The sequence below is a fragment of the Crocodylus siamensis genome, chromosome 3, assembly GCF_052110815.1.
Source record: "Crocodylus siamensis isolate JL-2025a chromosome 3, ASM5211081v1, whole genome shotgun sequence".
Lineage (NCBI taxonomy): Eukaryota > Metazoa > Chordata > Crocodylia > Crocodylidae > Crocodylus > Crocodylus siamensis.
In genome coordinates, this window is record NC_143397.1 from 3224074 (window position 1) to 3249519 (window position 25446).

The following is a 25446-nucleotide window of genomic DNA, read 5'->3' on the forward strand; positions in this document are numbered from 1 at the left end:
CTTTCAGGCATGTTTAAAGTGGCCAACATGGCTCAAAAGTGGCCGTCTCTATGCTATCTCAGGTTAGGAGCTTGCTCAGATGTCTTCTTACTCTCGCTAACACTCATTGTGTCCACAGCCTTGCTCTCAATCAACGTACCAAACCCTAGAGCCAGAACGGATGAGAGATGGAGATGTAAGAGAATGCATTTCACCTTGGAGAGAGGGCAAACAGCTGTAGTGGTGGAAGCAGAACTGACGGCACTCTGCGTTCAATACGGAGAAGCCGTGCTCTCCGGGTGCGGGGGGTACCTAAGTGAACTGCAGGACACTGAGGATCTAACTCGAGCACGTACCTTTGAACTGCTTTGTTTTGTTGAGCAAATGCTCCAGCCACCTTCAAGCCTAAAAAGAAGGAAGCTGCTTTAGCTTCATTGGAGGCTGGATAACATAAAAGGTATGGTGTAGCAGTGAGGACGTGGAGCAGATGATGTGCCCAACTGGGTCCTATCCAGCTGCGTAAGGGCTGTTTTTGGCACTTACACATTTAGCAATCCCGTTCCTTGTGCAGCTTGGACGCGCAAGCGTCCACATAGCTATTGGGCATAGGACAAATACACGTCAGATGCCAAAGAAGGGGGGGGTCCCCCATGTTTCAGCCTACTGGGTCAGCCACTTGCCTAGGAAGCAGGAAACCTGGGTTCTGTGTTCCCCTTTCTCCCAGAGGAGTTTGAACTTACATCTCTCCCACTTCCCAGCACAGTGCTCAGGCCAGAGGCTTGGCATTATCCAACTCCCCTCCTGAAAGTTAAGCCACTGCACCTTGCATATACTATTCATGGATAGTGGGGAAGTTTCTGTCCCCTTGGGAGCAGGGGTCAAGGCCAGAGCCCAGGCAGTAGTCATCTCAGGAGGTAGCTTAGTTTCTTCCCCCTGGTTCCATATATCTTCCCCTCGGTGCTACCCTGGTTCAAGGGGAGGCCTGGAGAGGAGACTGTGTGGGGAACAAGATCACAGACTGTGAAGAGGCACCAACAACAGTGCCTATGCAGCTGGGCAAGTGCCATTTGGGTGCATGAAGTGACATAGGACCCCATCCAGAAAATGTCAAATGTCTCCTCTGCTGTCAGTGGTAGCAAGCAGCCTGAAGGTTTTGCTAAAAGCTTTCCTTCTCTGCAATCCTTGCAAACTCTGCCAAACAGCAGGAGAGGAGGCACAACATCATGCTGCTATCTCAGCCCCCGCCGAGGTGGGGTCATAGAAGAGGACACGGGATCGAGCATTCCAGGTTATTTTGAGGACTCCATGAAAGACATGTACAATTGTTGCATTTAGCTGGAGAAGAACTTTCCTTCAAAGACTGCATCCCTGTCTTTGGCAGCCCACAGGCATTCTTCAAACTCACCTCTTCCTGAGACCCACAGGTCCGACCCTCCTTTGCTGATGTACCAGACAGCAAAGTGTGAAACCAGCAATAGGGAGAGAAGGACCGGGTACCGATCCCTGCAGAGTCACCTACAGCACAGAGACTTAGGAGGGGAAAAGGCAGGAATGAAAATGCATTTTCTCTAATGCAAAGATACACTGCAGGCCATGTCTGGTGATGGTGAGACTGACACAAGGGACACAGCAATGACCTGAGCAGAGAGTATGGAGATGGTCCTCAAACAGCAACATCCACCCGAGGGCCAGGGGCAGAGGGCCTGCACATCACTCCAGCTCATGAGACAGATTTAGCAGACAGAGGCAGCAGTGACACTATAAACAGACCCAGCATAAGCTGGCCCCACGTGCCATGGGATTTGACTGCTGTGGTTTGCGAGCACAAAGCACTTCCCTAGGTGTCAGTTGGCTTATCCCCTTCTAGCGCACAGCACTTCCTATCATGCCAGGCTGGCTTATTAGCATCCCAGGAGCGAGGACACCCAAAAAAGTCTCCCTTATTTGCCCTTTCCAGTGGTTGAGCCCCCTGTGCCATCCCAGATGCAATTTGATGTTGACATGCCACGTGCTGGAGGCCAGCAAAATTTTAGCCTGTTGCAATTCATGTCTTGGTTTTAATTCTGACTATGCTCAATGAACAGGACTTCCAGTTTAGATTAAACATGAACGGCACTGTGACAGGAATATCAATATTGGAGCCTTTCTGGGAGTGGCTCCGCCCTCCTGTAATGGGCCAACCGCCTGCTTACTTGCCTGCCATGCCTTGATCTGACTTGATTAGAAGATGGTTGTAATCAGCGGGAGACTGGCCATTTTTCCACACCCCGGTGACAGGGGGGGCGCTACCTGCAGCTCCTTTTCCTCCTCTACACTGCAGCCCAAGCCTCGCAGATGGAGTTGACGTGGTTTGACCTGGATCCTGTTATGTTCCAGCCCTCCTCTTTACTCCCAGGGCTCCTCGCTACCTCCTCTTCTGGGGCTCCTCGCTGTCTCCTCTCTCTCTGGGGCTCCTCGCTGCCCCCTCTCTCTCTGGGGCTAGGGCCACTGCACCCCGCAAATGCTGTGCCCTCTCAGGCGCCAGGAACCCCCACGGTACTGGGGAATCTCTATGAGGCCTCCTCCAACCCCTAACAGCCTCACCCAGTCCTCCGGTCAAAACAGTAAACATAAAACATAAAGCCCCGGGCTACAACATTAAAACTAGACCGTCCGGTCGAACAAAATCTACTCCCTACTAGAGAGTGAGGGAGCGCGGGGAAAGAGCACGGGGGAAGGAAGGCTCAGCAACCAGGGATGCTGTCACTGCCAGAGTCCTCCCCTCTGTCTGTCCGCGCTGAGTCCCTACTCTCACGGCTGCTGGAGGGGGACTGCCCTCCTGGCCACCTACCTGGGCTTAAGAAGGGATAAGCCCTGCCCCTTCCTGTCAGCTGGTTTTACCAGTTGCCCCAGCAACCAGCACCTGTGCAGCCCTGGTGACTGGCAGCTGAGCCTCCCCCTTTCTGCTACTAGGGGTCTCCCCAGAGCAGTCTCCGCTCTCAGGCGCAGGGCACCTGAGTGCACTGCGACAAGCACCTATATTCATGCTGGACATCTGCTCCAATGCATGATAATTAATCAGGTCTATTGGAGCGTGTTAATTCACATGCTCCAGCAGCCTCCACATCTTGTCTATTCAGCATCCCCATGTTTCAAAATGGCAGTGGGGACACTTGAACTAAAGTTTGACGAACTCCACTCCACCTTGGAGCATGTGTCTAGACACCCAAAGCGTCCTGTCCTGTGTGTAGGAGCTGCAGGGAGGTAAGAGAGCTGGTGTCGAATCCTGGAGCTATCCAATGCCACCAGAATCAGAGGCAGCATCTAACAGAAAGTTCCCACCGTAGCCGAGTCCTGCATACTGCAGCAGGGACTGGGAGACTTGGGTCCTAGACCTGTCCGGTGCTGGGCTCCTCCCACACCGCCCTGAACTACAGCTGCTCAGCACCACCCAGGACTCTCACATGGCAAGTGCTGTCCTGGGGGTGGAAAGAGGTGGTGGGGGCGGTTCTGTGAGAACAAGCCACATCCTCTGTGGACAGAAATCTGTGTACTTCACAGCCATCAAAGGACTGTGCCACGGTTTACATCCGTTGGAGAGCTGGTCCTGTGGGCTTCACTAGGTTTGGCGGTTCTTCTATTTTATGTAGATGCAATAGAGTACTGGGTGGAGGCATCATACCCTGAGCTGCATCCAGCCCTAACTACTTCTTGAGGTGTCTGTTAGCTTCCTGTCACAGACAAAACCCCTGCCAGAGCCTGCGCTTAACATTGGTGAGTTGATAGTATTGGTAAGTGCAAAGCAATGCATATGGGGAAAAATAACCCTAGCTGCTCATGCACAGAAATGGGCTGTGAAATAGCTGTTGCGGGCTGGAGCCACGATGGAGAGAAAACAATGGCTCAGTGCTCAGTAGTGACAAAAAGGCAAAGAAATGATTAGGAAGCCCTCAAACTGGAAACCAGACAGAAAACGTTAGGCCAATATAAAAATCCCTGCTGTGCCTCCCACTTCAGCACGGGAAGCAGTTCTTGTCACCCCACCTAAGAAGGGGTAGATAGAGCAGAACTAGGAAAGGTCCAGAGAATGGCAACAAAGAGGAGCAGGGGGATGGAAAGGTTTCCATACAAGGAGCGATGGAAACGGCTGGGAGATATGAGAGAGATCTACAAAGTCCAGAGTGGTGTAGAAAAGGTCGTAGGGTACTGTTATTTGCTATGTCTCATAGTAGAAGATGAGCAGGCAGCAGGCTTAAAGCAAGCAAAAGGAACTACTCTTTCCGCAATGGATAATTAACCCGAGGAACTTGTTGCCACAGGGAGGCCAGTACTATGACTGGCTTCAATACAAGGTTAGATGGGTTTATGGAAGATGGGTCAGCCAGGGGCTGCTAACCACAACAGGCAGAGGCACAACCTACTGCTGGGGAGAGCAGATGGGTCTGGTTATCATGTTTTTTACACTCTTCTTCAAGACGGGGGCGGCCAACCTGCAGCAGGGTGCTGCACTGAGCATGGGCACATGGCAGACCGTGGAGGGGACAGGCGCTGCAGACCCAACAGGGCAGGAGGCAGAAAGCAGAAAGCAAAGTGCCTGGGAGCACAAGGCCAGGGAGCATAAAGCAGAGCAGCAGATCAGAGAGGGGCAGGTGAGCAGAGTGGCACACAGGGAGGGTGCAGGGCTAGTCTGTGGCCTGCCAAAAAGGTTGGTTGTTTAGAGCATCCATGACTTGCTGTTGCCAGAGACAGGACTGTGGGCTGACCCAGCACGGGTATTGTGATGTTCTTGGTTTCTTATAGCAGCCCTCCCCGTCGGCCTCTCCTCTCCTGTCCCCTGCAGCCTGCGCTGATGTGGTTAGGACCCTTTTGGTCTGACTGCCAGGATGAGTGGGGAGATGGCGTAGTCTACACACGCTCCGGGAATGTGACTACCTGACTTTTATGTAGGTGCCATTATAACATTTGAATCCTTTTTTTCCAGCAAAGGTCTGACATGTTGTGTAGTTGGCAGCTGGTACAAAACAACAGAGCAAGATTCAAAACATCTGTGCATCTAATGAAAGAGCTGCAGCTTCCCTGCAACCTTAAACTGTCAGGCCGAGGTTTTTCCAGCACCCACATGCCTTAACAGGCTTTGAAAATCTGAGTGTCGAGTTTTCTACACGAACTAAGATGACTACAGCTAATAAGTGAAGGGAAAATGTGAACATCTTGAACACAGATATCAGTAAAGAGAAACCAGCCTAAAAAACTACAATAAGATGCTTTAGATCTCCAGTAAAAGGATGGGGAGGAGAGGAGGGCAATACAGTGCAAGACCAACATCTAATTAACTAGCAGCAGCCGGGACAAAAGGCAGCCCAAAAAATCAGCATTGCATGACAATACGGAAGAAAAAACTTCATCAAAGCAAAATTCTTTTTTCAGACAAATGTTACATGAGGCACCAGGGAGTGTCTCAGAGCTTGGCAAGAGAGTTTTAGACCCGACAGTATCAGTACCCAAGGCGCAGTTTAAAAATAAGCAATTGTACCAGCCACAGAAACTAAAACTCCAGGAGTTTCCATTGGAGGCTGCCTTGATAAAAATGCAATATCCCAGCTAAAAGATCAGAGATCTTGTTCTTTAATATTAAAAATCCTTAGGAGGAAAGTTCAAGCACTTTTCTTCTCTAAGCTTAACAGGAAATGTTTCCAAGAAGCGCCGCAAGAGAAGTTAAGTACCACACAAAAACATTTTATAAAACCTCTATAAAGACTGCAGACAGAGATCCGGCCTTTTCTTGCTGAATGCCATCCACCATCTCCATGTGCTTGTGACACCCATCTGGTCCAACCAGGTGATGCCCTGGCCTCAGGGATACACGTCTCCAATCCCTGCTGGCTGAATGACAGCATTCAATACACTTGAGCATTGAGCCTCCTGCGCTTTGGAAACCACCAGTCCAGAGGGCTGCAGGACAGCCCCTCAGCGCCACGGGCTCCTGCTCACCTGTCCTCTGCTGTCTACACTGACTTTCCATGAGACAGCAAATCCAGTTCAAGGTCTTGGTCTTCATTGTCAAGGCAATCAATGCTCTGGGCTCAGAAGAGCTAAAAGAAAAGCTGAATCTCCAGGATAAAAACAGTCGAGCACTTAACTCTGGCATGATACTGATAAGGTTTGACCGAGCGGGGGACAGAATTTGCGGGGGGGGGCATGAGACCGTGGAACTAATTCTCCAGTGACTAACAGCCAGGAGACACCTTCCCATCTCCTGCTCTCTGTGCAAGCTGCCCTTATTTTCCCTGCCATAAATAAGTGATTGCATATCTCTGTTAAACCCCCTTCCAAAACAACACTCCAGCGCACACACCTCTCCCCATCAGCAGAGAGTGAGAGAACAAATGTGACAGATGCTAGCGGAGCTGCTTAATATGTGGCTGCAAGCCCTTGAGATCCGCCGGCGATGAGCGGTACGAGACCCGGGATGGAACAGCTGATGTTCCAGCCACCTTCTCCTGGCGGTGCTGGCTGCTGCTCTGAGCACTGCAGCTGCACACGGCTCCCAGGTCACAGGAGCCCGTGACGGAGCTGGGAACCGAACCCAGGCTGCCAGAGCAAGGCCAGTCTCCTTCAGGCACACGCGGGCTCCTCTCGTTCTGTGCCCGTATCAGAGGATCTGAATTAAGCAAAAGCTCCTGGGGATCTACCTAGTTCCCACTACGCAAGGGGTTAGCCCCAGCTTATCTTCCCCCTCCTTTCATCTGACGGGGAAGAGAAGAGCTGCCAGGAGACGCACAGAAGGCAAGAAGTGCTTGGGAGCTGGGGGCCTCCCTATGCAGACCCCAAATGGGTTGCTTTGCTTATGTTGCCAGATCCCTTCATGACAGCTCTCTCCTTCAGAAAGGTCTTTATGGCTTGTTCCTGGCTCTGATTTCTACTCTTATTCTCCCCATTTGTACCCTCCAGCTTGAAAGCCAGCCCTTCAGTTCCTATCATTATAGCCTCCTGTACTGACATAAGGGCCCTCCTGCACTCCCCAAATTTCTGCTTGTTCTCTGAGAACAGCTCCCAACACTGGCTTTGACCCGAGCTCGCTATATCTGCCAAGCACCCAGCGGCTGAACGACACATGGGAAGCAGACACTCTCTGCTCTGCACTGATGAGCAAGGAGAGTGCAGAGCTGTCCTCGGAAAGCCGACAGTGATACAGCTTTGCTAACCGCTCTCTGTCTCGGTCCTTTATTTCTTTACCTTTCTGTTCCCGTACTGAGCCTGAAATCCAAGGAGCAAAAGTCTGCTGTGGCAGATACAATCTCATAAAGGGACATGAGCCACAGAGGCCATTCATCTGGCTGTGGGTGACTGTGCTGGAAAGAAATTGCCAGTTGTCAGAAGGGTAACCGCCAGCTGGATTATTGATGACATGTCTATTCTTCTCCTAAGTGCACTTGATATGATCAGCTCTACTGGGAAGGTTTTACTGTGCATGCAGTGAGGTGGGGCAGATCAGGGGGTGAAGGGCAAGGCTGACTCAGTTTGTAACCAAACTCGTTCACCAGCATCAGCAAAACGATGGGGAATAGCTTTCCAGGCATAATTCAAGGTGCTCCTTTTGACCTATGAGGCCCTAAATGACCTAGGTCCTACGTTCCTAAGGGGCTGCCTTCTCCCTTATCAAATCATAGAAAATGACGTTTGGAAGGGAGCTCAGGAGGTCACATCTAGTTCAACCCCTGCTCCAAGCAGGACCAGCCCCAGCTAGTCATCTGAGCAAGGCTTTGTCCACCTGGCTCTTCAAAACCTCCAAGGACGGAGACTCCTCCACCTCTCTAGGAAGCCTGCTCCAGTGCTTCACCACCCTCCTCGTGAGAAAGTTTTCCCTAATATCTAACCTCAACTTCCCTTGCTGCAACTTGAGACTATTGCTCCTTGCTCTCTTATCTGCCCATCACGATCCCAAAAGTCAGCCAGCAGCAACCTCCTGCAAGTACCACTGATGCACCAAGTGCACTTGGCAAAAATGCATGCAAAGTTGTCCTCTGCAGCAGCTCCTCCATTCTGGACTTCCCTTGCTCTTGAGGGAGCCCATGCCCAGACATCCTTCAGAAGCAGGATAAGACTTTCCCACATGAGCAGGTGTTTAGCAAATGAAGCTAGGCCGAGATATTGTTGAAGGGGTCTCTGTTTTACATGGATATCCCAGTTCCCTTTAAGTTGTTTTGTTCTCTTGTTCTCATGCTTGGTAAATTATTCTGCCTTCTTCTTGTAAGCTGACCTGAACTTTTGTTGGGGAGGGCAGCATATAAATCAAAGAAAGAAAGAACGAACATCTTGTTAAACGGTTTGGATCTGGCTTGGCGAGGCACTGTCATTCATTTCCGAATCATTGGAAAACCGAGTCACAGCACAGAAATTACAAGTGGAAAAGGCCTCTCAGGCTGCAGTGGCTCACCAGAGCTCTCCCGTTAATAATCTCAGGTGTGTTTTACTCAGTCTGGATTTCAGAGTTTCAGGAGACAGAGCTTCCACAAAGTCTACTGGGAGGCTTATGCAGGCTGCTGCCTCGCAGAGATAAGACACTTCCCTGATGCTCTGCCTGTACTTCCCTGTGGCAGATTTCATGCTATTAGGAGCTTTGCCTCATTCCTTCCCTCCTATGCATTAATATCAAATTCCGGTGGAAAGGTGCTTGGCGAGGTAGTTTAACACAGCAGGCAGGGGTTATACCTATTAAAGTGCATGTCTGCACCCTGAAATAGTATCCTGGGGTCCCAGGTTCATAGTGCCCCAGTGACACCAGAGCAGAGAGAATAAGTTCACAAGAAGTAACAGGGTTTTTTCTACCTGGCAGCTCTGTATGCTGGGTCCAAAAGTCCAGTTGTTTCCTGTCTACCTGGCATCACTACCAATAAACCTGGCCCAACTGAAATCTACTGTCAGTGCAACTGAGTGAAGGAACCACATCTGTGTATCTGGGGGCTGCCAGCATGCAACTGGAAATAAGTTAATTCTTGTGATAAATGAAGGAGAAAAAAGCTCCAAACAGCAGTGCTGTGGGGTCCGGCTCCCCTCAGCAGCACTGGCTTCGCACTGAATAATAACACCCTGCTTTTTGATGGCGACATGTGACTTGCGAGATCCTAGAAGCTGATCTGCCGGGGAAGAAGATCCTTTCTTAAGAGCCCCAACAGAAGTACACTTTGGAACTGCAAACAGCTTCACTTATCAACCCCTTCTTTGGTATGCTCAGATCTCTGAACCCGCCAACGTTTTAAGCTGAAAATATTCTTGTGCCCAAAGCCAAATGATGGGACAACGACCAAAAAAACATTCCCCTGCTATAAATACTTCTGTCATCTTCAAAACAAGCAGGCTCAGAAAAAAATGGCCAAAGTCTGAAGCAGGCCAAGGAGACAGAGTCCTTGCCCAGGATTGTCCCCTTGGCAGTGTGACGTCTTCCCCACAGAGGCTGCTCAGATTTGCATTTGCACAGATGTTGAGCAGAGCCAGCTGAAGCTGCTGTTGTAACGTACATTGATTTTGTACAAGGGGATCAGGAATATCCAGACATGCAGTTGCCCCGGTGGGGACAGGCGCTGTTACAGCACCTCACCATTAGATAGCGATGGAGCAGCTAATAGGCAGCTAGCTAATAGCCTGCATGTATTTAGCAAACAGATGCACTGTGCTGGAAGCAGACACATGACATCTAAACTGGTGTATTTTATACCAGTAAAGTTTTAACCATGGTTTTTCATGGATAATTCTCTATAGGATTGTGCAGAGATATCCTGGTCAATAGTTTTCTGTCATCTGTCTGCTGCTTTTCTACACCAGTACAACACATACTATCTCAGTGTCAGTATTTCACCCATCCACAGCCATAAATTCACATTGTGGACCAAACTTTGGCATTTAGCTACTGGTTTGAGTAAGCAGTGTTACACAGATACAGACACCAAAGACTGCTCAAAAAAATGAGATGCCCTCTGACACTGCCCTGAGCTGGATACAGACACAGGCCTTGACCTTTTGTTGATGGGATCATTATGTTGATTAAATTGGGTTTCCCCTGAGCCCTGCTATCAGGTGTGTTTTCTCTTTAGGCTTTTGCTGTCCAGTCACAGCTCTGGCATATTTTCTCAAGCCAAAAATACAAGAAGTAAAGGTGGGGACTCAGTGCTCCCACACCCTACAGCCCATTCACTTCTCATGCAATATAAGACTCCAGGTCTAATTAGCATTACATACCATTACGAAGCATTGGCAATTTTCTTCTCTGTCCTTTTAAAGACATGACAAGGAAATATAATTGAAGGGATGACATTAATCTCAGGTAAACTGGAGGTTTTTGCCTTGTGCCTGTTAGCACAACACTGTGAACGACACTGCAAAGATCAACTCAGTGGGCCTGGAAAGTTAAAGTGGACATAACGAACGTCATGCTGGGAACTGAAAGAAGTTTTCTAAGCATCAAAGCAGGAAGGTTCTGGAAACAGGTTTCCAAAAAACCCAGCAAATCTCAGGTTGGCGCTCATTCAGTGATGAAAGGGATTATATGAAACGGAGACCCGGTACAGTGGGGAATGGCCCAGGAGGACTCTCCCCGCCCCATATTCCTATAAGAGCTTAGGGTTCAACAGCTACAGTAGCTTGGCTGTACTGCATACAGGTGACTGTTGTCTCTTCCTAGTCGTGGCCTTAAATTAGTTGTTTAATATGTTACTGACATTGTGTGACTTTGAACGTGCAATTCAAACGCCGTGTTAACATGATCCAGCATTTCTTCATTATTTATACCGCAGTACAGCTCGATGCATGGAAGGCATTTCTCAATGATACGGGAGGCTGTGACTGTACATCTTGCAAACCAGGGGCCTGGTATTTTAGGCCAAAAAATCTATAGTGAGGCCTTTTGCATTTTATAGCGGTTATGTTATCATTGGCTTTGCTTTATTAAAATGCTTGAGCTTGCTAAGGCAATACTAATTCACTACAGATTAAGTGGTAAAAACAGAGAGAACTGCCAGGCTTTCTATTCTAGTCTGAAGACATTCGCTTCCCACTTTCCTCCTCTATTGCTAAAATGCAGGCATTGTTTCAAAAAGAAAGAGCCAGTCAGCTCAGAAAATAAAGGCTTGGAAAAAGCACATTTCCTTCATTTTTTGGCAAAATTCTAGATTGTTCCAGTGCAAAAGTCACAAGCCAAGCCCTGCAGTCCCCTGCCAGGAGTATGAGCTCAGTGAGGATGGCATGGCTTGGCCCAAACAGAGGAGCAGCACCCACTCTTACAGAGAGCTTGTTAGAGGAAAAAAGCTTCCTTAAATTATCTTCGAGAACTGAGGTCTCAGATGTTAGAACCTGTTAGTGCCGAACAAGGATTAAGTTGAAAGTGTCTCAGCCATAAAACACTGCCTGTAATGTTCCTATTTCTCCCACCTAATGAGGAGATAGCCATCCTTCAAACTTTTGGTGGTTGCTGATGGATGTGTGTGGCTCAGAGCTTCTCCAGTGGGAACAGTGTGTTCTTTTGATTGCTTTGCAACAGCCTGGTGATGCACTAGTTTTGCTAACAAGGTTATAAACTCCTCCTGGAGCCCTGCTCTATGAGCACAAATACTCTACTGCAGAGCGGGACTCAGTGTTAGGACCCTGCAGCCTTTGGAAACACAATCTAGGAAGCCAGAGCCGCAGGTCAATGCCACCTTCAAAAGGAAAAGTGGCCTTCTCATCTACTGATGTCCAAAAGGTGTTTGCTTGGCCTTTCCTGTTTGCATCTGCCTCCCTGGAGCTGCCGGTGTCTTTGCCACCAGTGGGCTACACTCCTGCCAGCTGCTATGCTGAGGGCTGCTTGGCCCCCTGCTCCCCCAAGATGGTTAAGTTGCACTTCTGCAGCTAATTTAGACATGTTAATAGCATTTGGGCCCACTGAGGCAGAGTCTAGATCCTCCTGCCCTTGGGGAAGGCAAGTAATTCTGTGGTGGCCACAAAATAGAGGAAGGAGAGGCCAGCCCCCTTCCCACGTATTAGACCCACAACCTAGTGGTTAGGGCACCTCCAAGGAGCAGGAGACCCAAGTTTAGTCCCCCTGAGCCAGATACGTTTGGATTTCTATTTCCCCCTCTAGCAAAGTGTCCCAGTTGCCGGCCATGGGTGAAACACAAGAGCAGCCTCCTGGGCCAGGAAGAAAGCAGAGCAGAGGGTTCCTGGCTCAGTGAGATAGATGCTGCCCTAGAAGGGAAAGGGCTGTGAGTTCTGTTCCCTGCCCTAGTGCTCTACCGTAGGCTACCTAGTTCCTATCAGATGCAGAAATGCTGCTGGTGGCAGTACCCAGAGCACCTGCCTTGCTAAAGCTTTGCCCATCTCACTGAGACATGTGGATTCCTGGTCCCACATAGCTTTCCCTTTCCCTCCTGGCTGCCTGGGAGGCAAGCACCAACAGAAGAAGAGGGCATTCTTGGCAATGCCTAGCCCACAGGTGAAGGCACTTTGCTGTGAAGTGGGAGACGAAGGTCAAAATTCCATTTGGGGGGCCTAGAACCTGGATCTCCTGCTCCTTGGACAAGTACCCTGACCACTAGCCTGTGGGGCCTCCTCGGTGACCAAATAGGTGCTAGTCATGGGTTTTCTGGGCCTTGCATGGAGTTTACATACCTGCCTGGGTGTAGCAGGCCCACAACAATGCACCCATGTGCTGTGCTCTGCTCTCCAATTCACTTCCAAGCGTTTGCTATGATCACCCATAGCAGCTGGACACCAGACTGACTATGAGGTATTGCAGCTGCTGCAAACAGCTGGAACATGCTACCGTGTGGCTGGAGGGGCAGCCAGGTGCTCCCACAGGAGGGTCCATAGGTGGAGAAGTCACCGTGCCAACTGCATCAGAATCCTGATCAGTGGCCGCGTCTACACGAGATGCTGACTGCGCAGTAGCTCACTGCTACAGTAATGAGCTACTGAGCCATCAGCACCACCAAAAAGCCATTCAGGGATGTGACTGTGCATTAAAAACAGTTACTGTGCAGTGATTTAGTATTTGTGTATGTAAGTACTAAATGACTGCTCGATAACAACAGCACAGTCAGATGCAGCGAGTCTGAAAGGAGCAGGGCTTCAGTCATTTAGATGGTGCTGAGGCCAGGCAGTCTCAGAAACAGCAGGAGAGCAGTGGTTACCGGAAAAGTTCTTCCCATCTGTCTCTAGGGCCAAGGGGAAATAGATATGTGTGTTTATTGGGGATTGGGCAGAGAGAAAATGTGATGGGGATAGGTCCAGCTAAACCTGTGACCAGGTAACTAAGGACATTTACTCTGGGAAAAAGTGCTGCTGGGTAAGACGGGAGCATAAACTTCTGAAGTTTCTGGTTGGGGAGTTAACTGCAATATCCGTTTCTATCATCCATGCGTCAGCAGCTGACAAGTGCTGCTCAGGCTGCGTGCAACCCCAGGCTCTCTGGGAACCTCCTGCAATTAGAGCCCCATGGCCCTGGTCACCTTCTGGGACAGTTCAAAGGTAGCTGTAATAACATGGAGCCATTTAGCTGGGATTTGGTTTTATCCGGCACACACCAGAACTCCAAGGTATGTCTACACTACATGTAATGAGGTGTCTGCAGCATGGCTAGCTCTACACTACCTAGTTCAGGTAGCAGTAGCAAGGCAGATTCAACACCAGGGACTTCAGAGCAAGCCAGTGACCCCAGTCCATATCCACAGTGCTCAGCATGTCTGCGTAGCCCCTGCCGTAAGGTCTGTGCTCCCACACCTCCACTTTGTTGTTACCCCAACTAGCCACATTCAAGCGGCATGAGTACATCTCCCTGGTCTGCCAACACCCCTTCAGCTGCTGTGTAGACACAGCCTGATTGCCAGCAAGAGCTAGCACCAGAGTCAGCCCAGTTAAAACATCACCAACTGTGCAGGCTCTTTGCAACGTTAGCATTGCTCATGGGTGTACACACATGGCCTTTCTATTCCTATCCCTGGGCTGCCAAAAACCTTTCTGATCTATCCCAGTGTAGCATGTTTTTGTTCCCAGCTGCGTGAGGCACTGTCATCAGGTGTGGGGCGGGGATTGGTGTACAAGTACCCTTTGGTGTGGATTAGGTGCTCTTTGCATCTCATCCATTTCCTGCTGCCTGCCAAAATCCAGTCCTTTGCTTTACCTTTGGAAAATAAATAGCCTCACATGCAAGAACATACAGGGGAAACTGGCTCCTCCCCAGGGAAGAAGTCATTCATCTTAATGGAAGTGAAAGAAAAATAAGCGTTTGAACCACATTCTGCTGACCTGCTTAGTTTCTGTTGTAGCTCATTATTGCAGCCAATCCCTATGGGCTTCCATATATTGAAAAGTATTTATTAGGCCTAAAGTTACCAGGCAGTAATTAATGCTGCTGACAGATGCACGGAGACCACTCACCTGTTCATCTATCCAACTCCCGTTGCTGTGGGGTCTGAACTCAATCCAAATGAGTGTCATGCTAGATGAAAGGAAAAGCAGGACTCCCCAAGGGGCACCCACCTGCCAAACGGGGTCGGTGTGCTTCCCTGCCTTGGCAGAACTCTTGTAGCTGGGCTGGGAGTGCGGCTTCTTCAGGTTGTAGATGGCCACGTTGCCATCATAGAAGCCCACCGCCAGAAGGTAGGGGTAGTCGTTATGGATGTCAAGGCACATGATGCCGCTCTCGCTGCTGAAGGTGTACTCCGGGAAGGAGGGGTTCTTCATGCTGTACAGCAGGAGCATGCCCCGGCTCTGCTTCATGAAGTCATCTAAACAAGAGAAGCAGCACGTCATGACGTGAGCAGAGACCTCCCTACCTCCAAGCGCCTCAAGCGTTGAAGGATACAGTACAGCAGCTGTTGTCAACATGGTCTCAAAAGGAAACCTAAAATGAGTGTGAAAGGGAGCTTCCTGTGAGAAAGAATTGTGAATACATACCTTTAAGTGGGGTGGGAAGGACAGGACTGAGCTTCCCTCATGAGGGACACTCTTGAATCGATGCCTCCCCGCTTCAGTACTCCAGAGACTGGACACAGTGGCCATCTGGCCAGGCAGAAAGGTTTGTGTTTTCACTGCCTTTTTAAAGAGGAAGGGTTGACTAGCCAGTGGAGAGCGAGTCTGAGTCTTCTGGTCAGTAATTCAGTGCACTGGGTTTTTATGAATATCGCACATGCTCTCAGCGCTCCGGATGCCTTATTAACTTCTCTCTCAAGGAATGAAATTCTCTCCTCTGCATTTAACCCCCTAGAGCATATGGCACCAACACATTGATATATAGTGCACTGAACAAGCTACTGCTGCTTATTTCTAACCCCTCACCCTTGTTTTGTCATTGCAATTTATTTTTTGCCAAAATTGTTTCCCTTTTTACTTGGTTTCCCCTTTCCTTTATGTTGTCTGAAATTAACTCTCACCTCCTGGCATGTCTGTTTTCCTCTCTTTACTAGTGGTCAGTCATTTATCTTCTCTGTTTTTCCCTAGGCCTGATAGTGCCCTGAAGATCTCAGTTGTTCTTTTGAGACCATTCCCCAAGCTCCGGAGGAGTAGGAAGGGTGCTAACACAGATAAACTCACCAGAGGCCAAGAAGGAGCTCTGTAGAAATCTGCAGAACCAGAACTCTCTGTGGGCATCTTAGCCATCTCTGCTAACGCTTTCCTTGCTGCTACGTGCCCTCTGGCACATGTTATATGGGAAGCAAATGCATTGCTTGATGGAAGGATGCTTGTCTTCAGGTGCATGCTGCATGCCTCTACAGCAGTGATCTCTAAAGTGGGGTGCGCGCACCCCAAGACGACCCATTGGGGTGTGGGAAGAAAATATTAGAACTTCTATTTCTATTTATATAAATATACATATATTGGGGGTGCGTGCTCAAAAATTTTTTACTGACGGGGTGCAGGAATATAAATATACATATATTGGGGGTGCATGCTCAAAAATTTTTAATGATAGAGGTGCGCAATCAAAAAAGTTTGGACACCACTGCTCTACACAACAAGAGTGAGCTCCTTTTAACATTTTTTATTTCCCACCTCACTTGAAATGTTGACTGGTTCTGCAGGACAAAGGGTCAGTGAACATGTGCCCTTGAGATAACACTAATTTCAACGACCTCTCCAAGCAGATGGAGAGCACTCTATCCCTGAAAGGTGAGATACTCACAGATGGGCACTCAGGCATTTGGTTGGATGGAAACCTCATGAGTGTGAATATTTGTGAAGAACACTGGAAGTCACCTATGCCCGGATAAAACTGTTACTCTGGCTTCCCATTTGTACTGCAAACCTTTTCACTTTCTAAACACAGAACAATCCTTTTCTTCTGCAGCTAAGGGAGCAGCAGGGCAAAGTGGCTTCCTTCTTTTGAAACAGAAAAGAAAGATTCCTACCTCCTCCTCATCTGAAACACCCCAGAACCATGAGGAGAAACATGTTACAGAAAAGAAGAGGGAGATTACTACCAGAAAACCAGTTCAAAAGAAAGGCAGAAGACACGGTGGCACTTCAGAGATGGAGCGGGCTCAGTGTCACACAGAACGGTCCAGCACCCCTGGCATTCAGCTGGACCATTCTCCCACTCCAGCTGTCCTGGTAGGAGATGGGACTAGGACCAATGGCCTCAAGCGTCAGCAAGGGAAACTGAGGTTGCAGGTTAGGAAATGAAGGAATTTCCATCTTGGGAAGTTTTGAAGAGCTGGTTGGATGGACACTCAGCTGGGATGGTTTAGTCAGGGCTGATCCTGCCTTGAGCAGGGGGCTGGACTAGGTGACCTTGGGAGGTCCCTTCCTGCCCTACTTTCCTATGATCCTAACCGTTAGCAGTATACTGACACGCTTCTCTAAGTGATCTGAGAAAGACATCCCTTGGGGGCCGGAAGCTTGTCTAACATTTCTCCCAGTTATATACTAGGTCCAATACAAGATATCAGCCAACAAACCTTGCTCCTAAGGACACAGAGTAGCCCAGGGTGCTGTCAGCCCCGGAAGCACAGGGCTACCCTGGAACAAGAGGGGGCCAGCAGGATGACTTCTGCTGTCGTACAGCTTCCCAGAAAGAGCAGGGAGAGAGCACATGACAAGCTTATTTCACAGGGCTGTCAAAACAGCATTAATACTAACAAGCAGTTTTTGAACTGCTCCAGTGCTTAGAACAAACCCAGGCACTAAACTGATTCATGTCCACTGCACCTCTGGGGAGCAGATGTTAGTACAGAGGTGGAGAGTACAAAAGGAAGGTGAAATGGCTTGCCCAAGGTCACCCAGTGAGTCAGTGGAAGAACCAGGAACAGAGCCAGGGGCCTAGATCACAGTGCCTCTCGGTGCATCCCGAGGGAGGAGGAACTGTCTGCTGAAGGATTCGAAGAGCCACTGAGGGACCTACACGCCAGCCGGGGTTCCCACCCCAATGAAACACCCAGAAGTGCTGTGCCATGGCAATGCCTGGCTCACTGTGGTTCCCACATGTGACCATGGAGCCCAGTCTGTGACCGTGAACACTGTCAGAAACCTCCTGAAAGCTCCCCCGGAAGGAGAACATTCTTCAGAAATTCACAGAGTCGTAGTTTAAGGCCAGAAGAAACTCTTAGCTCATACTGTCTAGAGATCACGACTCTAGTGCTGGCTTTTTGGATGTCATGGGTGCTTACATTTCACCCAGGTATCCCTGCATGGAAGCCAGAAACTTGCTTTTGCCTAAAGTCTATCTGAAGCGATAGAGTGAGGGAGAATCTACCACCTCCTTTGGTACTTTGTGTCAGTGACTAATTGCCCTCAGTGCTAAAACCCTGTGCCTAATTTCTCTTTTGAATGTGTCTGGCTTCAGCTTTAGCAGCTGACATTTTTTTCCAGGGTCCCTACTTGCAAGGATACCATCCCCCCTTCTGCAGGCCGGCCTGAAGTCCCTGTCCCTCCGTGCAGAATGCTGGGTGTGTCTGCATTAAAACCCCTGACGCGCTAAATGCAAACTCCAACCTTACAACCTTATCAGGGGTCAGCAGCAGGGACTCGGGGAAAATCTGTTCCCCAGGGCCCCCTTGGGGTCACCAGGAACAATGGCCACAAGCTGAGGGAGGAGAGGTTTAGGTTAGCTATTAGGAAGAACTACTTCACTGTAGGGTGGCCAGAGCCTCGAATGGGCTTCCCAGAGAGGCGGTGCTCTCGCCTTCCCTGGAGATCTTCAAGAGGAGACTGGATAGGCACCCCTCCACCCCCAGTGCTCCTTCCTGCCCATGGCAGGGGGTTGGACTCGATGATCTGTCTAGGTCCCTTCTGACTCATTGATTCGATGATTCCACCATTTTTTTGTCATCTGCAAAATATACCAGCAGTGATTTTATATTCCCCTCCAAAGTTTCATTAGTTTCAGGCCTGGATCTCTACAGAATGTAATAGTTTCAGGCCTGGATCTCTGCAGGCCTGCATCTCTGTATTAGAAACACCCCCATTATCAGGAGAGTCACACTGGGTGCATCTACACATACAATTAATGAAACTGAATATACCCTTCCTAATTTGCAACTCTGGCTCCTAATTAGACACAATCTTCTTTGTATGGGCTGGGTGGGAGCCAGAGCAAACTAATCCCAATGTCACTGTCTACATATGCATTTAAGCGCAGTCATTTACTACACTGCTGGATAACACTTGTATCTGCCCGGACTATCCGGCAGCACAGTAAATTAGTCTACTGCACCCCAAATGCTGTGCACGTGTAGACAGTGACGCTTTACTGTGCAGCAAATTAGTCTGCTGTGCGGTAAAGCATCTCCTGCAGATGTGCCCACCGAGACTACCTCTTGAGGTCTATCTGTAAAAACACGTTACCTCCCTGCTGGGGCTGTGAGGGGAAGGCACTCAGTGGGCATGGGCGTTTCTGGCCATCGGGAGACAACATAACCTTCTAGTCAGTAGAAACTGGCACTGCAGGGCAGCGAGCTCAGATTCCTCAGATCAGTTCCCTGCGGACAAACAGTAGGTTGTTTCCTATTATGCTGATTTAGGCACTTGTCACCATTTAATGGGCTGCCTGACACTCTTCCTGTAGCTCTAGCTTTCATTCCTCATCAAGTTCCATTTATTGGCAGCGACTGTTAAGGAAACACAGGACTTGTAAGTCTGATGCAGGGGGAACCAAGAGGAGTTTCTCAGTGCTCTGGACATTTGGGATGAGAAGAACCTGACAGCTCCCACAGCAGGGTGTAATTTATACACTTCCTGAGGCTGTGAGAGAAACCTAATGACTCTGCCATGGACTCTGCCACGACCGGAGGCTGCTTGTCTAAGCCATGCAGATCAATAGCTAAAAACAACCTTTAAAGACATGAGCTATCGAGGAAGCATGCACCCTCCTTGAACAGGCCAACTGGCAAATGAGCTTCGGAGACACTGCAGCCAGCAGGGGCAATGGAGATGAGAGATCCAGGAAACTTTTGGAACAAAACATGCTTGTCATTGAATCTGAGCAGCAATGCTGTGAGACGGCCAAGGACAAAAGCCAGGAAGATTCGGTGCCTTCCTGAGAGCAGCGGGAGCACTTGACTTCTTGGGCAGTCCCGCCCAGCCCATACAAAGAAGATTGGTGTCTAATTAGGAGCCAAAGTTGCAAATTAGGAAGGGAGAAGATGCTCTAGGGCTGAGTTTGCAAGCCTATATGAAAGAGCTGGCCCTTTTGCTTATGCCAGGGGTGTCAAAGATGAGGCCCCTGGGCTGGATCCAGCCCATGGACCCATTACACCTGGCTGCAGGGCTCCTAGACGGGCTGGGAATTCAGGGGTGGGGCAAGCAGGGAAGGGCTGTCACTGAAGTCCCAGCTCCAGAGCCAACCCCACTGGGGACAAGTGTTGATGATGGGGGGCTAGTGACAGCCACATTAACCCCTGTGCTGCTGCCACTTGTGCCCCTGCTGCCACTCACCTCACTCCCCCTGCCAGGTTTGGATCTGGCTCAGAAAGCTCCTGGAGATCCCAGTCTGGCTCAGAGACCCAAGTGATCTGACAGCCCTGGCTAAAACCACACAGATCTGGGGGAGGCCAGCAGCATTTGGAAAGCACTTTTCAGATCCACAGTAGTCAGAGAATTAGCCTCAAACTTGGGAGACCTGTCTTCATGTCTCTGCCATGGACTCCCTGTGCAACACTGGATAAGTCTTTCAATCCTTGTGCCTCAGTCCCCCACCTTTGAAATGGGGACAAGAGCTTTTCTCTGCCTCCCAAGGCAGTTAGAAGGAGAAACACATTCCTGCTTGTTCTAGCAATGGGACTAAACATGTTCCACGTGTGGGGAGTGCAACTGCACAATCACACAAACATGACCACTGCCCAGGGGAAGGTGCTGTGAGCTTTCCTCCTCTGACAGTCCTTTCACAGACAGACTAGTGATGGCTCACAACGTGCTCCAGTGACACGGAGCAAAGTCTACGTCATCTGGATACAAGCTCCCTTCTCCAAATCATCCCCTTCTTCAGACACTGCTCACAACTCTCCTATCTTCTCTGCTATGCAAGCTGGTGAAGTCTGGTAGCCTTTCCAGCTTCCACCCTCACCCCCAACATTTTGTTACCAAATGTGGTTGATTCTTACTAGGAAAACATTTCCCTGCTTCCCTCCCCATGTTTCTGGACAGAGTCCTTTCTCCAGAGGGCGGATTAGTGGCTCTAAGGTCTTCCTCTCTCACCAAACCCCTAGTGCCGCTCTCCCCTGCCAGTCCCCCATCCCCTCGTTCTGATGCTCCAAGCTTCATTCCTTCTGCATCCCTGCATCCTCATTCCCCCGCTCTCACACCTTCCTCCATGCTCACTTCCCTCTGACAAGCCCTGCACCTGACCCCATGCCCTTAGGACAGAGACGACCACTCGCTCTGTTCTGCACAGTCTTGGGCACAGCGACTGTGTGCAGCAAATGTCTATGAATAAGAAGTCACTGTCAGTCATAAATTGAGCCTCAATCCATGTGAGGCAGTATCATGCAATTATTTGAGAGATACAAAAACAGATTTGGAGAGATCAAATAGTTTGTTCATGCTAGGAGCAGAATGCAGGATGATCTTATTGTCAAGCCTGTTTTCAAAGCTATCAGGGCATGCTGCTTTGCAAGCTAGCACTGAACAAGCAATTTGTTGCATCAAGGGGGAAAGCCATGCTATGTAAATCCAAGTACCATCCCCGCCCCCCACACACACACAACATGTGATACAGCCACTTAAGAGTTCCCAGAGATGCAGCTGCCACACAGGAGGGACATCTAAATGTGCAATTAATTCAACTGAATAAACTTTGGCACAATTTGGACCGAAGTTTATTACTCCTGGATGCCACGTTTACATGTGCGCTTAGGACCACAGCATGTTGAGGTAGGGCAGAGCATCCCTGGCTGGCAGGGTGCCCAGGGGGGTCAGCCTGCCAGCCCGGGGTTGCTCTGATCCAGCTCAATGTGCTACAGAGAAGCTGGCTGGGTCACAAGGGTGCTATAGGGTGGGACTAGCCAGCAGGCATCCTCCACACTGAAGCCCCCATGTGCCCCAGCCAGCCCCGTTAGCATCTACATGTAGGCTGCAGTGCACTAAATACTGCTGCTGCAGGATAGTACTTGTGTTTACCAGTACCTACCTACCAGGGAGTTAATTAGTTTACTATGGGCCTGATAGGGCGGCACATATAGACACTGAAACTTTATTGTGGAGCTGATTAGGTAACTCCATAGCAAACATCTTGTATAGACGAGCCTCGGTTGTACCTAACACAAATTCAGGAACTGCCATGTGTCAGTTAAGTTAAGTTAGTGGGAGTTTTGCCACTAGCTAAAATGGAAGCAGTATCCAATGCAAAGCCCTTGAGATCTGCCACCAGTTCAGACTGACCAATTTATCCTAAGATTCTTCTGAAGCTAGTTTTTATTGGCTTTTTTCTACTTTTGCCAAAAAACAGTAATGCTAGTACAGAAAAAACATGTTTAGGTTTCACAGACCCAGCACAGGAAGTTGCTGGCTAATCGTGTCCATCCTGGCAAGTGACTTAATTACTCTGTGGCTTGGTTTCTCTGTAAAGAGGTAGTGAAACAATACTTCCCAGCTTCAAAGGCCAGGTGAGGATGAGCTGACGCGTACAAAGCACTCCAGGGATAGAAAAGCGACACGTATGCCAGATGTTCATATTACAGACTCAACAGCAATAATGAGGCACTATGCAATGAAACAAAACTGAACTTTTTGCTCTTGCTCTCCCGTACTTTTCTCAGCATAAGCACCAGTCTTGCTAAAGCTGATTTAATAAATAACACCTGCAGATCCTCTGGGTTCGTTTCCTCTGTCTCACAACCTGGCATATTTGGTTTACACTTGCAACCAACTGAATATTTAACAGTGCCATCATGTGGCCAAGGCTTTCGTAGCCCCTGGTTGTCTTTCGCATGCATACTACAGCCCACGACTGTGTGTCCCACCTGGCTGATGCACCGCTATACAAATGCCTGTTTTGTATAAACATTCCTGCATGCTGTCATTGAAAAGAGACCTGTGCTGGCTACCTTTCCACATTTCTAATATATCCAGTGAAGTGTTCCCCAGAAGAGGTGCTGATGCACTCTACAGTTAAAAGAAAAGAATCCCCCGTGTTTTTTATACTGAAAGCTGACAAATGCCTGGTCCCATGAGCCCATCCTGCCTTGGACCATAGAAGTAGGGTTGCCAACCTTCCAGGATTGCTCTGGCATTTCCAGGAATTAGATATAAATCTCCAGGAGACTGTTGAGAGTCACCTGGAAGATAAATGATAGGGCAGTCATTAAAATAAATATTAAATGTTAAATCCGAAGTATACAGTAGTCCAGTGGGGGGGTTAAACATACCAGTAATGTGCATTTGCCTTCCTGCCGTTAAGTCCATGCACCGTAATCCGTAATTGATATACACAAGCACATAGATACGTTCGCGTTGTGTGTTGTAGGCACATTAGCATTCAGGCAACCTCCCAGAATAAATGCAAATGGAGTTGGCAACCCTACATGGAAGAGGCACCTAGAGAGGAAGGAGCTAAGAGAGGTTTTTTTGAAGACGTGTTGGACACACAACACATTTGCATCAGGGTAACTGCCCCCTGCACTGGTATAACCAGGCACGCACACACATCTGACCCCCGCTGACTTCCTGCCCCTGGGGCGGGGGCTGGACTCGATGATCTTGCGAGGTCCCTTCCAGCCCTAATCTCTATGAAATCTATGTAAACTCCCCTGGCAGTGTAAGTGCTTGGTGTTTAGGGAAAATCACTCCAGAAAAGAACTGCAGTAAAAATAAACCTGTTTAAGTTGCACCAGTGCAGGGATCATGTGTCCACTTCCACCCAGGGGAGCCCTTTGCTCTAGCAAGCAGGCTCCTAGTCCATGCTTCCCTACCATCTAGTGGCAAGGTGCCGCAACAGCGCCTGCTGCCCGCAGTGCTCTGCTGTTCGGGCAGGACCACGGTGTAGTTTTGCACTGGGATATTAAACTGATGTACGTAGCACTGGGGTAAATGTGTCATGGGGTATCTGGGCCCCTGGAAGAAAAGAGGGAGAGTAACCGAACATCAATTACCATGCCTCTGAGCACAGTTGGGAAAGGGGAGGGTGCTTACCTGCTTTGGGAACTTTAAAAAGTCCTTAGAGACAAGCACAGTGCAATCTTCCCCCACCAGTGGGTTGAGGAGGAGGCTGGGAGAAGCGGTGAAGCTACCCTGGGAGCACGGTTGGCTGCTCCCACACCCAACTTTGCAAAATCCTGGATCCATCCCGGAATTAACTGAATAACATGGACTGACACCTGGGTCAAATACCAGCAAAGAATATCCCCAGGTAAACCCTCCACTTTTTACCAGCTATTCTTATCCCCCCCTCTCTCCTGTTTCTCATCCTTTGACTACAGCCACTTTCATTCCCCCTTTCCCCACACCTGTCCCTCACCTACTGACCACCTCAATTTACATTTGAACTGGGTGGCTTTCCTACTGGCCTCTGGCTGCTGTACCCCTCCATCCAGGAAGAGCACAGAGCATCTGCAGATGCTTCCTCAGCCTGACGAAGGGTGTTTGTGCTGGAACGCTTGCTAAGAAGAATTTTTCCACTATTTGAGTTGGTCTAATAAAAGATATCAGATTTACCCAAAGAACCCTGTCTGCCTATGTCCTTAGACCAACACGGCTACAACCTACACCCCTGAAGCAAAGAATATGATTTCTCTACAGTACACATGAGCAGAGTTGGAAGAGAAATGGGACTCTAGTTCCATCTACATTAGCTCCCCACTGGATTACATTGTCCTGTCTCTGGCACTGGGCAGAAGCAGCCAGTTCACAGGAAGGTGTGGAAACCCAGGAGTAGGCAGAGGTGACAGGTCTCATCCCTGTCTTTTATTGCCAGAAACTAGCTTAAATGCTGAAATCCTTCTACAATACTTGTCATCTCCAGTTACAATAACTGCATAGTCTTGATATCCAGGCAGGTGTCCAAATCCTCTTTCAATCTCACTGCACTCTTGGCCTCAATACCTTCATGTATTAATGATGCATTATAGGAACATCTGTTTCCCTGGATCGTCTCCAAATGCCCCAGCTTTCAATTTCACTCAACATCCCCTTGGTCTTTTGTTATGAAGCAGGGAGAACAGATATACCCGATCCACCTTGTCTGGACCATTTAGCATCTTACACCCTTAGACCAGACCTATTCATATTTACCTCCTTTCTAAATGTAATAATCCCAGCCTACTTAGTTGCTCTTCAACAAGTCTAAAACTTCACTTGGCTGTAGCTGACAGGTTCCCTGACCTCGGTTTCTGGGGACTTCATTCCTTTTTCAAAGCTTTTATTTATTTCTGTTTAGTGGGACATGTATTGCAATGCAAAAACCCCCCAGAGAGATCCCTGCAAGGCTAGTCTAAACCTCCATTCAAAAAAGATTTCGTTGCTCCCTAACCTGCTCATTTATTATTATTGTTGTTGTTATAGATATTAGTATTATTATTTTAACTACTTTGATAGCTGTTTCAGTTAATTGAAGGTCTTCAGAAACCCATATAGAATATAATTTATATAATTATATTTATATAATTATATTCTAATTATAGAATATTATTTATATAATTCTAACCTAGAATATAATTTTCACAATTGCATTTTATAATAAGTGGTACACATTAATTATACTTTGAATTACATGATATTCTAGAGATTGGTAGTTATTTAATCATTAGTTACTATTTAATATTTACACCACAGTAATATGCAATGGCTACAGCTTGCATATAGTGGTCGCATTGCTCTGGACACTGAATAAACCTGTGAGGATTTAATACCAGATGTGCTCACATGCATAATGTTATTCCTCTGTTTAAGAGCTCACAGCATCTGCTGGCTACTTCCTGAAGGAAACTACCTTTTACCATTTTAAACAAACCTCCTGTCAAAGACCAGTCTCAGCTTGTTGAGGTCTCGCCCTTCTGGCTGCAGCAGGGTGAAGGTCCAGGAGCTTGGGGCACA

The 25446-nt window shown here is 48.7% G+C and overlaps 1 protein-coding gene across 3 annotated transcripts in view; it reads right to left on the reverse strand.

Annotated features, from left to right (window-relative positions):
• DNAI1 (dynein axonemal intermediate chain 1) overlaps positions 1–25446 on the reverse strand; it is a 228848-nt gene that overhangs the window by 124226 nt on the left and 79176 nt on the right. For all 3 annotated transcript variants that reach the window (XM_090037568.1, XM_090037567.1, XM_090037566.1), the window contains exon 13: positions 14467–14714. In XM_090037568.1, the coding sequence (XP_089893694.1) occupies positions 14467–14714 (248 nt within the window). The remainder of the gene's footprint in view (positions 1–14466; positions 14715–25446) is intronic.